The 18967-nt window shown below is 44.9% G+C and overlaps 1 protein-coding gene across 2 annotated transcripts in view; it reads right to left on the bottom strand.

Moving 5' to 3' along the window:
* EXOC6 (exocyst complex component 6) overlaps positions 1-18967 on the bottom strand; it is a 1398320-nt gene that overhangs the window by 487434 nt on the left and 891919 nt on the right. The window contains exon 19 of one of the 2 annotated variants that reach the window (XM_069239815.1): positions 17438-17467. The exons of the other annotated variant lie outside the window; for it this stretch is intronic. Within the exon in view, the coding sequence (XP_069095916.1) occupies positions 17438-17467 (30 nt within the window). The remainder of the gene's footprint in view (positions 1-17437; positions 17468-18967) is intronic. 2 annotated transcript variants of the gene reach the window in all.

Genomic DNA, 18967 nt, shown 5'->3' with positions numbered 1-18967 from the left:
TGGGCTGGGTGAGTCTCTGTGATGGGCATGATGTGGTGATGGGTGTCCATGCATTGGTGTAACATGCAGGGCTTGGTTTTGGGATAGGTGGGTTGTGATAGTAGGCTATATGTGAGGTGGTGGGGTGAGGGTAGGGGTAGGAGTTTGTGATGGCATGCAGGTAGGGTGGGGGGATAAAGTAGTAAAGATTTGACTTACCAGAGTCCAGTACTCCTGCTACTCCTGCGAGGCCCTCAGGATGCATGATCGCCAAGACTTGCTTCTCCCATGTTGCTAGTTGTGGGGGAGGAGGTGGGGGTCCACCACCAGTCCTCTGTACAGCTACATGGTGTCTAGCAACCACGGAACGCACCTTACCCCGTAGGTCATTCCACCTCTTCCTGATGTCCACGATTCTCCACTCTTGCTCCATCTTCCTCGCAATGGACGTCTACTGCACTTGTGATCCGAATAGCTGTGGCTCTACCTGGATGATTTCCTCCACCATGACCCTTAGCTCCTCCTCTGAAAACATGGGGTGTCTTTGGGGTGCCATGGTTGTGGTGTGAGTATATGTGTGAGGGTGTGTGGGGTGATGTGTTGGGGTGTGTAGTGTGAGGTGCGTGGATGGTGTATGGGTGATGGTGTTCTGCGCCTCTGATTGAGTGGGTGCTCCTGCCTTGTGTCTCTCTCATTTAGCAATATTTTTGGGGTGTGCAAGGGGTTATGGGTACTGTGGGTGTGTGTTTTATAGATGTGTGGGTGTGGTGTGTGTATGTGTGTCAGGTGTGTGTAGTCTGAATTGTCCAATCTGGTGGTGTTTTGTAAATGTGTATGTTTTATGAGTGCAGCAGTGTGTACCGCCAATGGTTTACTGCGGATGAAAGACCGAGTTATACACCCACTGGTCTCTACTCCAAAAGAAATTTCCTCCAGACTGCCAATAAAGTCAAACTCAGACTTGGACTTCCTGAAGTTAAACAAGCCGATTCATTGAAGGGAGATTCGAAATGCAATTAAGCTTATACCATCTGGTAAGGCCATGGGACGAGATCGCTAATATACCTTTTGAAAGTAGTTCTAAACCATCTTGCCTCCACAGCCAAGGTTTCAGGTACAGCGGAAGAAGCCCAAACTGAGGTCTTTTTAAAGAGGGGAAAGATCACTCCTTTCCTAAAAATTTCAGGTCAGTCTCCTTAGGAGTCTCCTTAGGAAACAAAAATGTATGTACAAATGTGTGCCTCTCGCCTGACCCCAAATGATCACCAAGTTAGTCCACTTTACCCAGACGGGTTTCATCAAGGGCAGGTTAGCAGGCAATAATATTGATATGATCTGCCACATCATCGAAAAAGCATCTCTCCCTCAGTCTCTCACTGAGGCAGCCATAGCATTGGATGCGGAAAAACTTTTGACAAAGTGTCCTGCCCGTAACTGGAGGCTGCATTATGCAGATACAATCTTGGTGAACATTATACTAAATTGGTCATGGCCCTGTATGCTAACCCTTCAGCGAGAATCAGCACCAACTTTGAGTTGCTGGCTCCAGTTGCACTACGACAAGAGACTGACCTGTTAAGGCTGACCGCTCTCACCCCCGTTATTCCTTCTAGACAATAACCTCTTATTACTATTAATAAATGAATCTAATGATATTAGTGGCCATCTGATTTTCAAAAGAGCAGCTTATGCGAAGGATATCCTAATATTTACAGAAACCCCTGAAGACGTCATACGTGCAATTCTAACCATCATTTACACATTTTCAGCCTTTTCTGGCTACACACCCAACAGGGATAAAACAGAAGAAGTACCTTCCAACATACATTGTAACCTTTCCTGTGTAGGGAAGTGAAATTTCCAATGGCAATCTAAATTCATCAAATATTTAGGAATTTGGTTCTGTAACAGTGTGGCAGAATCTATATCCAAAAACATACTCAAAACTCTTGATAAAATGAATTACTTATTAACAGCTTGGCCTCCCAAATACATTTCATGGTGGGGCAGAGTGGAAACTCTAAAGATTGCCCTTTCTTCATAACATTAGAAGAGATAGCATCAGATTTCCTTTGGAGTAATAAGAAACTCAGAATGAGTCTCAAAGTGTCAGATCACCAAAAAGAGAAGGCGGCTGTAACTTGTCAAACTGGTTCAACTACCATACGGCCTTTTTGATGGCACAGGGCTCCTGATGGCTGGAGCTGAACCTCACCAATAGACAAGAACAGTGAGGTAGTGAAGTATAGGTAGAGTCAAACAACTCTGTCATTTGGAATGTATTGGGCCTCCACCGGAGAAAGTCACAGGATTTTGAATTTTACGAAGTACCTTCTATTGTGAGCTTTACCTATGTGTAGTACTCTACAGATGAAGGGATGGAATCACGTATTTTCTTCCCTTTGGTTTTATTTTTCCAATCAAAACCACACTTGATATGGTTTCATGTGTGGTTGTGCCCTATCCTGTGGTTCACATAAACTCACTTCATTTGTGCTCTCCTGTTAATTTGAAAGTTCTGAGAATTTGGGACAGTATGGCACTTGATATTAGGAATGGTTTTTGGGTTTATGTTTAATTCATGTGTTTACTTATTTGTGTCCGGTCCCAGAACATTTTGAAAATATGATTTTACACAGAATATAAGGTGCATATTTATACAACTTGTAAAAAGAAAAAAATCTTAAATTAAATTGATCAAACAAATATTAATATGCTGCTTCCAATTAGAAAAGTAATATAATGACAGCCTTTCCTGGTGCTTATAAAGAGGTAAATTGGTGTTGAAGGGGATGGAATCTCTCTGGACATTCCTCCATGCTATCAGCAGTTTTGCAGAGATTCTCAATGGGTAAATTCTCTGAAATAAAAAGGCTGACTGTGTCAAGACAAAAGACTGGCACTCAAACTACCCAAACTGAATCTATTCATTTTATTCATTCTCCTCGTACCCAAGTCATGCTATCCCTGATGAAGGATCTGTCTAAATGCAACCGGGACAGCTGTATTGATTCAAGAATAGTTGCTGGGGTTTCCAGTATTTCACATTTCCCTTCTTTTCCTGTACGTAAATAAAAGCACACACTTACGGAGAGCTAATAACAGTAAAATATGTCCTCCCAAAAAGTTCTTCCCTCAATGATTTTGTCGACCATAAGTTACCCCTTAGCTCAAATACGGTTCAATCTGTGAAAAGATAGTTAAACTACTAAAACAAGACACACCACTGTTAGATCTGTCCATCTTAGAGTGGCCTTCTCCAGAAAATGTTCCCTTCTCCCTTCCTGTTTTGTTGAATTTGTTTTTGTTGGCCTTAGGACTCTTAGCACTTTACCACTGCTAACCAGTGCAAAAGTGCTTGTGTTCACTCCTTTAAACATGGTAAAACTGGCTTAAATAATAATTGGCACATTTAATTTATATTGAAATACCTAGTAAAGTGGTACTACATGGCCAGGGTCTATACACATTACTAGTAGGTCTACAGTAGTTAATGTGCCACCCACTTAAGCCTTTTAAAACATGTCTCAGGCCATTGCACCCTGTGTTAAGTTTTCAACTGCGAATCCAACCTGGCAAAGTAAACATGTTGCCCGGCCTAAAACTCTGTTTTTAAGAACATATGCATCACTCCTAGAGTAGGCCATAGGACAGAATCCACTATATTTACAAAGTCTGACATACACTTTCATTTGTACATGTCCTGGTATTGGAAAAACTCCTAAATTCGTTTTTCACTTCAAGGAGGCATACCCCTCCCACAGGATAACACTGGTTTACCTTATTACATTTGATAAGTGATAACTTTTGTTTGGGAACAGGTAGAAATATAATGCTTGACGTAGGAGGCTGGCTCAATTTATGGTGTACACCTATGGTGTGGCACCCTATACTGAGTCCAATACATCTATTACTAGAGGTTGCAGGAGGTCAAGGGGACCCACAATATCAATCCCTGCCCTCTCAAACGGAACCCCAACCACAGGTAGTGGCATTAAGGGGGCCTTTGTAGTACCACCTGACTCGCCACTGGCTTGTCAGATGACAAAGGAGTGAAAAAACTCTTTGGTGTCTTCTGACATGTGGGGTCAATGAAGATGTGGATCAAGTCTGTCCCAAGTCGTGCTTTGCCCAAGATACCCTGAAAGGGGAATGTCATGTACCAGAGTCAATAAGAACTCCCTAAACTTCTGAGGTATGACCAGCCTCCTGGTAGCACCAGGACTGGGGTCCCTAGCCTCAAAGTAAAGGAGACCATTCTCCCAGTATATCTTGTGGGATCCACTGACATCCCCTGCCTCTTCTGCAGCAGTTTGCTGTTTGAGGCCTTGAGGAGTGGGGCAGGATTTCCGTTCAAGACTCAATTCCTCTCTGGAGGGTCCCACCGCACCCAAGAGCTCTGTGGTGTCAGGCCCAAGCTCCTCGTGTGTTGGTTCCTCACAACGGGCAAGATCATCTCCCTGAGGAGAGTGATCCTTACATAAGGTCTGGGTAGAGGGTAACTTTTTACCTTTCCTGCCTCTCTTCTTGGGAGCTGTCTGTGCCATTGTTTCAGGTTCCAGTGCTCAGTGTTCTCTGTGTTTCCTGACCCGTGCTCTAGTAGCCACAGACACTCTCAGGAAAGCTCAGCATTGCTGCATGGGCCTGTAACTTCACTTCAGCCCAGGCTAAAGTCTCCAAATCATTGCCCATAAGACATGGACAGGAATAGATGAGGACACTACAACTTTTTTTAGGGCCAGTAACCCCCTGTAGCTAAAGATAACATCTGCCATTGGGGGGGAAGGGCATGGGGGGGGGACTTTGTGATGTTATCAGCGTAGAATTTGCTCAAGTGACACCAGTTTTTTAGTTACCATGCACCTGTGCCCCTGTAAGCCTCTGCCTCAATACCATTTATGAGGGGATGCTGCCTGTATATTTCCTCATATTAGAAGGCGAGACAACCAGAGTGGCAAAGTCAGTGCAACACTGTGATATCAGGACAGCCTCAGTGATTTCTCTGACTAGAGTCCACTGCTGTACCCAAGGTGAACCCAGCTACACCCTTGGTTGTGGTACAACTACCAGCGCTATTCCTAGGAGCACAGTGGGGGGAGGGTTAGTAGTTGTACTCTTGTTGCTTTTCTTAGGTTAGCTGCTATCACCTGTCCTGTGGCCTTTTTCTTTACACAGAAAGCACTGGGGTTTCTTATTAGAAAAAGTAGGAGGATTTGGGCTCATCCCCAGAAGAATTCTGTGGACCTGTAGAAGACTCTTTCTTTTTTTCTTTAAGTTTTTCCTTTTCCTGGGATATATTAGCATTCTTTTTCTTCTGATCACTATGAGTTTTCTTGTGTACCCTGGTGTGAACCCATTTATCTGCCTTCTTTCCCAATTCTTGGGGAGAAGTCCGCTCAGAGTCCACCAGGTACTGGAGCAGTTTCTCAGAAACACAGTTATTAAGGATGTGTTCTCTCATGATCAAATTGTACAGCGCTTAATAGTCATGTACATTACTACTATGTAACCAGCCTTCCAGAGCCTTAACTGCACAGACTACAAAATCTAACCAGTCTTGGGAGGACTTCTTCTGAGTGTCCCTGAACTTAACCATGTACTTCTCAATAGTAAGCCCAAACCCATAAATCAGAGCCTCTTTCAAGACCTGGTAGTTCTGTGCATCCTCTTCTCTAACTGCCGAAAGTTTGTCTTTGCCTTTGTCTGCAAATGAGAGCCACAGGATAGCTGCCCATTACCTCTGAGGGACCTTCTGGACTTTGCAGGCCCTCTCTAGAGCAGTAATTCACTTATGGATGTTATCCCCAGACTTGTAAGGAGGGACTATCTTGCTGAGATTCCTACAATCAAAGTGGTCTTCCCGGACTCTGGACTCTCTAATGTTGCCACCATGGGGTTCTAATTCCAAATTCTTTATTTCCCTGTCCATTTCTAGGGCTTCTCTATCAAGAGCTAGCTGCTGCTTTTCCAACTTCAGTTTTGCTTTTTCATGTTTCAGCGTGCTGAACCTCGTGTAAGGATTCCTCTTCTGCGCTAGAGTGAATGGATCCAGCAGAAGATGCGGAGGCAAGAAAAGATGAGGACGAGGAGGATCTACCACTCCAAGAAAAACTTTTAACCACCTCCAGGGGGAGAAAAGGCTACTACTACAACCTCCCTTTTCTACTACCAGTACTGCCAACTGCAGGTTCATGGACCTCTTCAGGAATCCTCAAAGTCCTGTCCAGTGTAGCTTTGAGACATACCAGGTGCCTCCCTGTGCAGCACTGGTGGTTCACCCTCCTCATCTAGCTCTCGCTCCCTATCAGGGTTCTGGACATCATCCTGGATGAGCATCTCCAAGAACATAGATCTGGTAGGGTTGCTACTTGTCTTGAGTTACCTAGCTGTACACAGGGTCCTAAGTTCCTGGAACTTAAGAACCTCATACCTAGACTCCTCAGTCTGGTCCGCTTCCTCAACTAAAGACATGGTACTAGAGTAGTGTGTATCTACTATACTCTAGAGTTCTAAACTTTGAAGACATTTAGAGAAATTGCTATGCTAGACCCTTGACCACCCAAGTCAAAAGTCGAGAGATACCTGATGTTACAAGTACAGGATGCACCCAAGTCAGTAGTGATCTTTCCAATGGAAAGTCATTGATGACGAAGTGGTAAAGCAATGCATGTGTATTATTCCTCCGCTACACCACCAATATAGTAGGCTGGCTCGATTTATGGGGTCCACTTATGGTGTGGCACCCTATACTTAATCCAGACAACCCTTAGTGATACTGTTTTGGAGCCTAGACAACAAATGATCTCTAGGGGTAGCTGTGGAGAGCAGCTCAGGCTTATCAGGGAGGAGTGTAAAGCACTTACAATACCACAGTAGTCAGTCAGTGATGTTCACACAAGAAAGAACCACACCAAGTGTTACAAAAATAAAGTATGCTTCATTTTAATACTAGTACTATCCTAACGTTGGTATATCTCCATTTGGAGATATCCACACACAGTAATTCTGTTTAAAACCAATCCGGAAAAGCAAAGAAATACTTGGAGCCCTATGAGGAGGGCCAAACCATATACTAAAAGTGGTATAAGAATGGAGGTGCCCAACCAAGAGAAGTGTGTTAGGAACTTAGGGGCTGAGGGAGTTTGAAATCACCCAAGGAAAGTACGAGAAATACCCTAGGCACCTGGGTGCAGAGGTGTTCTCTTGTTGGGTTTCCAATAGGCTAACACAGGACCAACGCAGTTGAAACTTTCAGGAATCAGGACCCTTCCAGGAGGACCCAGAGGAAACCAGTTGGCACAAGGAAGGTTCTATAAGGTCCCCACCAGTGGATACCTAGGAGAGTGGAGTGTCTACAACAGGGAACTCAGGTGCACAGGGGTGAAGTGATGTTAGAAAACCTTTGTTGCAATCAATGGGAGCCACATTTGTCCAGCTGCTGTTGCGACCCATGGACCAGGTCATGGAACCCAAGGGTGGATTCCAGACAAGAAAAACCTAAAAAAGAAGGGGACAGCGCCCAAACCACTCAGAGATGACCAGACGGTGCAGGGAGGCAATGCCCACCCTTCTTGGGGAGAAGTTCCTGCAGCCTGGTGAAGGAGGGAGTCCAGCTGCAAGGTCTAGGTGAGGCAGGAAGATCCTTGGAGTCACCCACGAACTGTCTGACATTGGTCGCTGGATTGCAGGAAGGTCATCGGTCAGCTGGACCACCAACAAGCATTGGAAAATGCAAGAAGAAGCTGCAGGGACGTTTGCAGGATTTTGGGGACCAGCAAGGTGCAAGCGACTCAACTCTTGGTGGGAAGTCAGAGCTGGCCCTCAGCACACAGGAGAGCCAGGAGGAATTGTTGGAACCCCCCTGAGGCCCACTGGCAGCAGGCACAGGGAGTCGCAGGGAGGCCTCAGCAGCACAACAGAGGAGTCCCAAGCTGCAGGAGTCACAGAGTGTCTGCTGTTCTTGGAGTTGCAGAGTGCTGGGGCTTCTTGGAGCTTGAAAATCCTGGAGGAGGCGTCAACCAGCTTTGGTGAACAATTTACTTACCTTCTATAACAAATTATCTGGTAGAGACATTCTAGTTGCAGAATCCGTACCATAGAATTTCCCCGATGCGTCAGACTGGATCTGGAGATTCTTCTTCACGCAGTACCCATGCGCACCGTCAGGTGGCATCGGTCGACTCCACGTTCGTCGTTGTGGTCACTGTGATGAAGTCGAGGTCATATATCGGCACCACCCTGGCGCACTGACGTCAGTTTCTTTTCAGGACTTTCCACCAGAAGCGCAGAGCCATGAAGAATACTGAGATTGGTGCACCAGAACTAGGGCCCTGAAAAGGAGTCCCTGTCCCGAGAAATCAGTTCGCAGAGCGTGGAGAATGGGGAGGTCGAGAAGGAATCTGCAACTAGAATATGCCTCTACCAGATGATTTGTTACCGAAGGTAGTTCATCTAACACAGACTTCTAGTTACAGAGTCCTTACCTTAGGATAGATACCCAAGCAATACCATCCCCGGAGGTAGATCTGCGAACCAAGCTCATACTAGGAATTCCTGCAGGACCCAACCACCAAAATAGCCGTTGCTGCCATCCTAACGGTCTAGGAAGTAGTGTTTGGTGAGCGTGTTCAGGGATGCCCACGTTGCTGTCTGGCAGATGTCCAGGACTGGAACTCTGCGTGCTAACGCACTGGTTGCAGCTGGTGCTCTAGTGGAGTGAGCAGACAAACCCTCAGGGGGTTGCTTCTTAGCCAAAACATAGCACATTTTGATGCAGAGAACAACCCATCTGGCGATGGTTCTCTTCTGCACCGCCTGTCCTTTCTTCGCACCCACATAACCCACAAAGAGTTGATTGGCCACCCGGAAGTCTTTGGTATGACTGAGTTAGAACGCCAATGCTCTTTTTGGAACCAGATGGTGGAGTCTCTCCTCCTCACGAGAAGGATGTGGGGGTGCGTAAAAAATAGGCAAGGTGATGGATTGGCCTATATGAAAGGGCGTGTCCACTTTAGGGAGGAAAGAGGCCCTAGTACGAAGCTCTACTTTGTCTGGGTGGACAGAGATAAAGGATGGCTTCGAAGAAAGCGCTTGTAGCTCACTCTCCATGTAGAAGTAATGACCACAAGGAAGGCCGTTTTTTAGGTGAGGAGCCAAAGAGGACAATTATGAAGATGCTCAAAAGGAGCACACATGAAGAAGGTAAGGACCACAGTCAAATCTGACTGGGGCATTATGAACAGGGTAGGTGGAAACATACCTTTGAGGAATCTCACAACAATGGGAGATATAAAAAAAAGGAGGACTGATCAGGAAGTCTGAGGAAGGCAGAGATTGCAGACAGATAACCCTTAAGGGTGCCCAAAGCAGAGCCCTGCTGGGCAAGAGAGAGAATAAACAAAGATCCTCAGACAGAGGTGCAGAAAGGGGATCAACAGTTTTGTTGGTACACCACGCCACAAATTAATGCCAACAACAAGTGTATACCATTTTGGTGGAGTGACGCTTGGATGCCAAGATAACATCACAGACTTTGGGCAGAAGGTCAAAACCTATCAACTGTCCCTGTTCAATCTCCAAGCAAGAAGACGGACACTGCACAGGTTCGAGTGGAGAACCCTCCCTTGCTGCCACAACAGAAGATCCTCCTGAAGAGGCAGTCTGATTGGAGGCCTGATGGTCAAGCTCAGAAGCTCAGGATACCATACTCTCCGTGTCCAATCCGGAGCCACAAGAATTACTTCGACCCGGCCATTCTTGAGAACTCTAGGCAGAAGTGGTATGGGTGTAAAGGCGTATAAGAGGCCTGAGTTTCTCTCAAGATGAAAAGCATCGCCGAGCGAGTGCCGCCTTGGAAACTCCAATGCACAAAACAGCTGACATTGCGTGTTCCCTGCGGAGACGAACAGATCTAGCCAAGGCTCTCCCCACTGCTGAAAGAGACCTTCAGCCACCTCTGGATGGAGACGTCATTCGTGATCGACCTTGAATTGATGGCCGAGTATGTCTGCTCTGGTGTTCAGCGAGCCAGCCAGACATTGAACCACTGGGGATATGCCCTGACCTCTCAGACATGTCCGGAGACACAGGGCCTCCTGACAAAGGGTCCATGACCCCACTCTGCCCTGCTTGTTGCAGTACCACATGGCAGTGGTGCTGTCCATGCAGACCTGCACTTCTTTCCCTTTGAGAGAGGAAAAGAATGCCTTCAACGCAAGCCTGGTTGCCCTGAGCTCCAGAAGGTTGGTGTGGAGCCCAGACTCCACTGGAGACCATACGCCTCTAATCTCTACCTCTCCCATGTGGCAGGCCCATCCCAGAGTGGCGCATATGTCACTACTGTCTGATCTGGTTGGGGAAAGAAGAGGGATCGGCCTCTGACCCAATCTTGGTTTGTTAGCCACCACTGCAGATCTTCTGCAGTTCCCTCTGAGATCTGGATCGTGTCTGAGAGATTCCCCTGATGCTGCACCCACTGGAACTTCAGGTCTCACTGCAGAGTTCATATATGCCCTCTGGGATGTATGACCAGCATGATGCAAGAGACCGTGAATCCCAGAGAGTCTCAGAGTCATTCTCACCGAAATCCAGGATAGAGGCTGAAACATCGGTATCATAGTCTGAGTATCCTGGACTTGCTGCTCAGGAAGATAAGCCCGAAACTGCACCATGTACAGAACAACTCTGATGAAAAGGGGCATCTGAGAGGGAGTCAGGTGTGACTTCGGCACGTTTATAGTGAACCACAGCGAATGCAGGAGGTACGCCCAAATCTGGAGGTGGGAGACGACAGCCTGGGGCAAGTCCGCCTTCAATAGCCAGTCGTCGAGATAGAGGAAGACTGAAACCCCTGACCTGTGCAGATGAGCTGCGACCTCCGCCATCACCTTGGTGAACACCCGAGGGGCACTGGTAGTGCCAAAGGAAAGGACAGTGAACTGAAAACGCCTGTGGGCTGGCAGGACAGGAATATGGAAATAGGTATTATGCAAGTCTAACACTACCATCCATTCTCCCGGATCCAGGCCAGACAGAACCTTATCCAGAGTGAGCATTTTGAACTTCTCCTTCCTGAGGAAGAGATTGAGGGCCCGAAGGTCTAGGATGGGGCAGAAATAACTGGAGTAACAACCACAACCTACTTCTGGCAGAGGGACCCTCTCTATGGCTCCCTTGGCCAAGAGTGCTGCAACCTCCTCGCGGAGAAGTGCAAGGTGATCCGCCATCATCAGATTGTAGGATGGTGACATGGAGGGAGGGGCAGTCTCAAAGGGGAGGGGATAGCCCCTTCAGACTATCTGCAAAACCCATCTGTCTGTTGTCATGGACTGCCAGCAGGGCAGATGATGTTAAGTCCTGCCTCCAGAAGCGTCAGACTAGTAAGCTTTGGAAGCTGCTGCTGCAGGGGGGAGAGTGGGGTAGGGGTGTGGCGATGGACTGACTAAACCACTGGCTACTTGATTCACAAGGACGTTGGATTCCTCGTCCCCGGCCATGCAAAGGTTAGGCAGCATGCATGGACCGGTGGCTGGAGGAGAACGGACGTGTTTGGGCCCCCCTTGCATAGCCACAAAAGGGGTGAAAAGCAGACTGAGGGGACCGAGGGGCAGCTGCGAGGCCTAAGGACCTTGCCAGGCTGGAGGAAGAAATCATTTTCTTCCCAAGCTAATCCAGCCTCTAGGATTTCCTATCTGGGTTGCGGAAGAGAATGCACCTGGGGACGTGGAGGCTTGGATAACCAAGCTCTCAGGGGTTGGGTATTGCATTAGAAACACTGGGCCACTTGGCGTGAGTCTATGGCAGCGGGCAATTGTCCTGATCACAGGAGCCCCTGTGCTGGGTTTGGACCAGGTCCACAGCAGGGCATCAGTGAGGGCTTCATTAAAGGGCAAAAGGGGTTCAGAGGTAGAAGCCCCAGGCTGAAGCACCTCTGTCAGGAGGTTAGTCCTGACTGCCACTGAAGGCAGCTCAAGGCCCAGGCCCTGGGCCACTCTCCACATCACCACTGAGTAGGCCGCCCCTTCCTCTGAAGCGACAGTAAGGAGAGAACCCATGCTTGTGTCAGGGGAAGTGTCCAGACCACAGGCCTCACCCAGGTCCATCCACCAGTCCATGGGAATCTTCTTGCTGGTATTTCAAAGGGTCCAGCGACCTCTCTCAATCACCATCCTATACCAACCCAAGAGAATAAGGGTCAGGATCTTACTTAGGGAGCAAGGTCCCTGTCGAAGTTGGAATCAATCTCGTGTGACACTGGTCCAGCTCCGTATCAAAGAGTCGGCAATGAGGGTGAGGTCCAAACCCAGACCATGGGCACTGGCAGCGTCAGGAGCGCAAACATCAGAATTGTCATCAGGGAAGGTCAAGGCGGTACGACTGACGCCAGCTCAGATCCAAGAACGGATCCAGGGGTGCCTGCCGGAGCCAAGGCAAAAGTCGCCGGTGCAGAACCTGAGTGGGCCCCTGCTGATTCTCTAGGGCCGAAAGGCACTGTGGTGGGGTTGGACTGTCCAAATATGAGACACATGACCTCATAAAACTCACAGAATTGGGCACGGGTGCTCCGGCTCCTGGAAACCCCGGGAGGTCTGGAGTCAACCCAGACACAGGTTCAGAGGACGGAGGCCTGGAACAACGATGCTCCTTTTCTCTCGTCACGTCGGCCAACGGACGCGGTGAAGTCAAAAAACGCTTGTTGTTCTTCAGCTTCTTTTTGTGCCTCAACTTATCGAACCGTCCTGAGGACTTGGAGTGGGATGATGAAGAATGAGGGTTCCTGCGACCGTTCTCAGGACCTTCTTCTCAAACGAGATTGGGAGTGACGCAGAGCTGAGCACCGCACAGCAATGAGCATTAGGTACCGCTCCCTTAAAGATTTCGGATTCATGGCCCGGCACTCTGAGCACAACTTCGGGTTGTGATCCAAACACCACAAGCACTCGACGTACGGATGTATCATAGCCATCACCCGATTACAGAATCCGTAGGGCTTAAACCCGGTCTTGCATGACAACCTTGATGCACCAGGATTGTAGGCACTCAAAAATCTTCGACAAATAGTCAAAAATTGAACAGTCAAAAAGTGACTGAGGGGTGGTTCTCCTTCAGATCTGCGTTGTCTAGTGTGAAAAGAAAGGTTCGATGTCAGCCTGCCAGGGTGGCGCCTATATAGGTCCAGTGACGTCATATCTGGCACGCACGACACTGACGATAGACGCAGAGCAGTCTTACGCCACATGATGGCACGCAGAGGTACTGCTCGAGAAAAATCTCTGAATTCAGAGTGACACCTGGGGGAAATTCAAAGGTAAGGAATCTGCAACTGGGAGTCTCTATCAGATATTGAATATATCCAGTTCTATTGATTGAATGCTTGTCAATTTTATGTCAAATAGTTCATGAAATTTTACTCTATTTTTCTAATTTGGGGTAGGATTTTTCTTGTGTTGTGTTTTCACTGTTTTTTTCTGTTGTGTTTTTGCTGTTTAAGTGCAGCATAACTACTTTACACATTGCCTCTAAGTTAAGCCTGATTGCTCTGTGCCCAGCTACCAGGGGGTTAAACATGTGTTAATGTAGTGACTTTTTGTGGATCACCCTCACAGGAATTGTGGTTGTTGCTTTAATCGGCTTAACACCTTCCTCAAACACAAAATTTTTCACGAGCACCAAAACCTAGTACCTAGGGCACTACAGGCACTTATTTAATGGGACTCGGACTCTTTACCACCTCCCAAGCTGTTCTGATTCCGTATTATCTTAATACACCAGGAAGCTGCAAAAGCATTTCATTCCTTTTATTGTTTCCATTATGGCCCCGCCAAGTAGAATAAGGGCATGCAGAATGACAATCCTTTACCATTTGTTGTATTGGCAGCCTTTTTTATTTCTATAAATGATAACAGAATTAAAAGAAGGACTGCAGTGCTCCCTAATAGACAGCATGCATGCTACTTTCCAGCCAGACCGAATGCAAAAATGGAGGCCAGCTACCAGAGGCACTTGATTGGTTACGGCGCTGGAGCTGCTGCCCGGGACATGACGTGATTAAAAGGGAGGAAGGTAAGGGCTCCTTAGAAATATTTTGGAGACTGGCAATTTTTCTTAGTGCTGAATACTACTCATCAGTAGATGGCAAAATAGTAAAAGATAATAAAATGTTATTATTCAGGAACAATCATTAGGAGCTGTCCTTACCGTTGCTACTGCTAAATCGCAACTTGGTTCTAATCAACTTCCAAAGCTTGCACCAGGTATTAGGGTCATGGAAGATAAGAACTTTCATTCAGACTCGACTCCTGCCCTTCTGTCTGATGCATGACGCAACAATACCTTATCTTCTAGTAACGCATTCAAATTATGACGTGCTGACCATGTTATCTAAGGCTAAGGGTTTGAACGGACAAACAGCAGTTTACGTTGGATCACCCTGCATTAAAATCTGGTCCATATGAACATGTAGAATTTCTAAAAAAATAAATATAATAATAATAATAGCAATAATAATAAAATAAGATAAAACCCAGTTTGTCGGAGGTTTACTTTTTAATAGGCATGATGATATTCTTAATGTAATAAAACTCCCCACAGATCTGTGAAATCTGATTTCACAAATATAGATTATAAGGCCGTTCTAATAAAAAGACATACCGAGAATGATATTATTATTATGGAAGCCTTTTCCTAAAGGTCCTGGATAGAAAGAATTCAAGCAAAAGTTAAGCTACTGCCACAAGGTAAAAACATAGTTCTAATTTTTATAACGCATTTTCATTGCTCTGGTGCACCCCAATCTAGCTGGCTTATTACTTTGCCTCAATGTGGCATACCAAACAAGCACAGATAATGTCCCACCGCCAGGCAGGGGTTTGTTTTAGCTTTGTCATAACAAATTAGAGATTTAAACGGATTGCTTTGGATCTGGATTTATGTGGTGACATCAGTAAAACTGATACCTAGGAGCAGTAATTATAAAGCACTAGAAGATCTTAATCACCGGTGACAAGACGCAGCACAAAATCAAGGTTTTTCAGTTCCTCAATTTAAAGGATAGTGTCCTCAGGAAAAAAAGATGTTGATTTCATAATGGTTTGAATGTAGGTTCTTAGCACATCGCCATAAAGAGTACGTTCTAATTATCCATGAAACGTTTGAACATTTTAAGAGAGACTGCTTCTTTGAACTCTGAAATCGAGCGTTTCCCTCACCAGACTTCAAATTCAGTAGGGATGTTATCCCCTAAAACAATTGCAAGAAAATAATCTACTGGTTTGCCAAAATCTACAGCAACACAATCAGGTGCCTACATTATTCAATGAGTGGCAACTCATACAGTCAAACGTTTCCACTGTAATTCAGCTCATGGACAGAAGCAGAACAACCGCACTCTTTCTTAAGATATATTTCCAAAAGAGGGCAATTTTGAACTTAAAAAGTCATGCTGTGTAGGAAACTAAATGCATTTGGGCTTCCTGCAGGCAATGTCAGTGGTAATGTCAGGGAATTTACCAGTAAAACCCAGCTCACCAGACCATAAAAAGGCCCACACACTGATATCTCAGACCAGCCCCTCGGGCACTGCCTAATTGCCCTATAGGCTAGTTCAACCTTACTGCTCTCCAAGAAACCAACAAAAAACAACCTCTTCTAACAAACCTTTGGTTGTTCCATTGCTTGACGTTTGAGAGGTGGACCCTACTCGTAATAGGATGCTCACTATATACAAAACAGATAAATAAACCAAAGATGAAAAAGGCTTAGAAGGGGTTTCTCTTAAAACCCTAAGCCACCATCAATTAAGACGTCTAAACAAGTTGTGAAAAAAGCTTAATTTATTAAATAAAAGGCTACAAGGTTTGGTGCTGCTAGACTGTATAATCCAGGATTGCTTGAGTACTATTTTGTTTTTATAAAAGCAGTGAGAAGGCACTGGAGTTCAAGAAGTCTTAGGCCAAGGATATGCCCAGACGTGTCTCCATTGCTCGCTGTGCGGCAGGGTCCAAGCTATACTGACCAGGCCTATATAGATCGAAACCAACATGGGGCTACTTGTGCTCCTTTCTGGAGTGTGCTCGCCTGGCAGTTTAGGATGGACTGTTCCAATGAGGAGCGGGTCAGTTTTGTTTCGCATAAAGCAAGGCATCTTTCTAGAGCGGCACAGTGGATAAAAATAAAAAAAAACTATTTGTTGGAATGCCGCTGAGAGCCACCACCAGTGGTTAAGACTATTTGCAAATATTCCTCCCATCACCTATTGTGTGTTTGATGTAACTACAGAGTGTTGAACCTCAGTGCTCAGCGAACCTTTTTGCTCTTTCTTAATTTCTCAAAGAGATAAAGTTTGCATATTATCAACTTAAAGAATCTGCAGGTACCAACCTAAAAATACAGCATCTGTAAACCTTTCATAATAAAGGGGAAACAGATTCTAGAGTACAGCAGTTTCCAGTCTGGGCAGGTTGTTCTACTAGCCCATGACTTTTTAGATCAATTGTTGGCCACAGTTCAATGTAAAATGTAACCAGAAGTAAAGTTGTCTGGTAAACGCCATGGCGCCTCAGCTGGCATTTTCAATATCCTGCATGAAGTACCCATTTTTCTTTCTTTCACATAAGAGATGTTCAGTTGTTATGATAAAGGACAATTCCTAGGCAAGAGACCCTTTTTGAAACATTTGCAACTAGCTGTATGTTGGTTGTGGATTACATCGTATGTGGACTGGTTAGAATATTCATCCATTACCTGCAAATAAATTAAGATGGATAAAATATTGTTTTTGCTTCTTCGGTATGTGTGTTTCCTTTCACTGGCAAAAGGCAGATTGGTTCAGAACTCTAGGAGCACGTAAGAACTATTAGACAAAAAACAACAAACTACAAAAGCGCACAACGTGTAGGGACAAAAAACAAAAACACGTTCTTTGACGTCCTTACTTTCACAAAAGGACAATTTCACCACAGAAAATCACATGTTTTACAAGGAACCCTGAAGCCCTAATAGCTACCGATTATACATTACACTCGATAAACAGACAAAGCATAATTTAAGATTGTAGGTGAATATTAAGAGGATCAGAACCAAGCTGTTTGTCTCTCTTGACCTCTCAACATAACACACTAATCACGAAGGCAACAACATCTATTTTATGTCTCCCCAGAAACCCAAGACTGATCTAACTGGAAGCAAGCAGCACAAAGTGAACATAACACTGGTGGGTCAACCCCTGCTGATTCAACTTGGACAGCTTGTTTGTTTGTTTGTAAACTGTGTCCTACTGGCAATAAATAACAGTCTTTAAATAAGTAGTGTGGAGACACACGCCTGCCGAAAAAACGAAACCTCAGTTAATATCTATAACTCTCCTTTTTTAAAATACAAATTGGAAACAATAAGCCTGCAGACAGTTCATAGTTTATCTTCGGGCATGCTTTTTTTTTTTCTTTAGCTTGCATCTACTTACCGACATAGACGCATGGTCATTGTTGTTATTCTGAAGGGAAAATAAGCAAGGCAATCAAAACAGAAATTAAGGTGCAAACGGCAAAGAAAATGTTGGCAGAAGCAATTGCAAGAAAAATATTTAAGGAAAAAACAATATTTTGCCCGTTTTTAATCTTTATATGACTTACTTCACTTACCAGTTTCTCTGTATTGTCTTTCTATTTTGCGCATTTACAAAATATAATTTTGTCTTGCCTATTGTTGAAAGGTGGTATGGTGGTGTTCCACTCTCACTTCAAAAAATAACTAGAAACTGTTAAATTCAAAATAAGAATACAAGTATCCGCCTTCATGAAAAAAAACTACAGAAATAAAGTAGCTACATTTTTCATCGCAAAGTCGAAAAATGCTATTATTTCAACTGAGCGCTAAACTTGGAAACGTAGTAAATGTAAAGAATGAAATAAGCTCTCATTTCATGCAATAGGAAGAATAAAAAAAAATATTTGTTCTATAAAATATTAAATGTAAATTTTTGAGATAAAACATTCTTTTATGAAATATGTATAACAAAGATCTAATGAAATACCACCATGCTACGCCATCTTTAATACTTAATAATGATCTATTTAAAGAGTTCTCACAATTCACAGATTTTTTGTTGTTGCTATAAATAATAAGAGGGTGACCAGGTGACTGAGTTACCGTTGTGAAGTGAGGCCATTGACGCCATTTAGCTGTCGTAGTTGCGACCACTGGCTTGTCCCTTGCAATGCCTGGCACTGCTTTTGCGTTCCATAGCCTCAGAGGTGGCAAATTCAGTGCCAGGAACAGTAGGGCAGCTCCACGTTCCTTGCTTTCTGTCAATATTTAATTACACTATAGTGAATCATATTTTATTGGTGTAATATAGAATGAATTACGATTTGCTAGAATACGACCCTTCCGGCAGCTGAAGTAAGTAAAAAAATATTTTAAATGTATGTTGTGTCCGTGCTTGCTGGTGGGAGTGTGTTTAAGTGAGAGCGAGTGCGTGGATGAGTAAATGTGTGTGTATGTGCAAGCATGCTTGTGTGAGTGAAAGAAGAGGTTATATGGGTTGTCGTGTCACCTACGCTACCCTGGCATTTGGATGAATTGACGTTCTTGAGTGAGACCAAAATCACCATGTACACACTTTGGATAAAGGTCAAAACCAAGTTAATGATTTCGCAGTATCTTTAATGTTAAATTCACCATAATGAACAGGAGAAAAGAAGGGAGCAGATGTACACGTTTCACAACAGCAAAACATTACAAGTTTGCAAAGGGTATGACTTTTGCATATTTTGGAATGAGGGTGAGATTTGGATTTTCCAGCTAAAATGTCTACTGAGAGGCAATTTCCGAAACAGCTTTTTGTGAGAATTGTTCTACTACACATTGGATTGGTGGATTTTACAACTCAAAAACAATTTAAAACAAATACTAGAAGTACGGGAGGAAAAGATAGCATAGTGCAATGTTAATACAGCTTACTAGAAGACACATGACAAACTCCCAAACTTTA

The sequence above is a fragment of the Pleurodeles waltl genome, chromosome 6, assembly GCF_031143425.1.
Source record: "Pleurodeles waltl isolate 20211129_DDA chromosome 6, aPleWal1.hap1.20221129, whole genome shotgun sequence".
NCBI lineage: Eukaryota > Metazoa > Chordata > Amphibia > Caudata > Salamandridae > Pleurodeles > Pleurodeles waltl.
The sequence above is the reverse complement of the archived record's forward strand: the minus strand, read 5'-3'. Positions and strand labels throughout refer to the sequence as shown.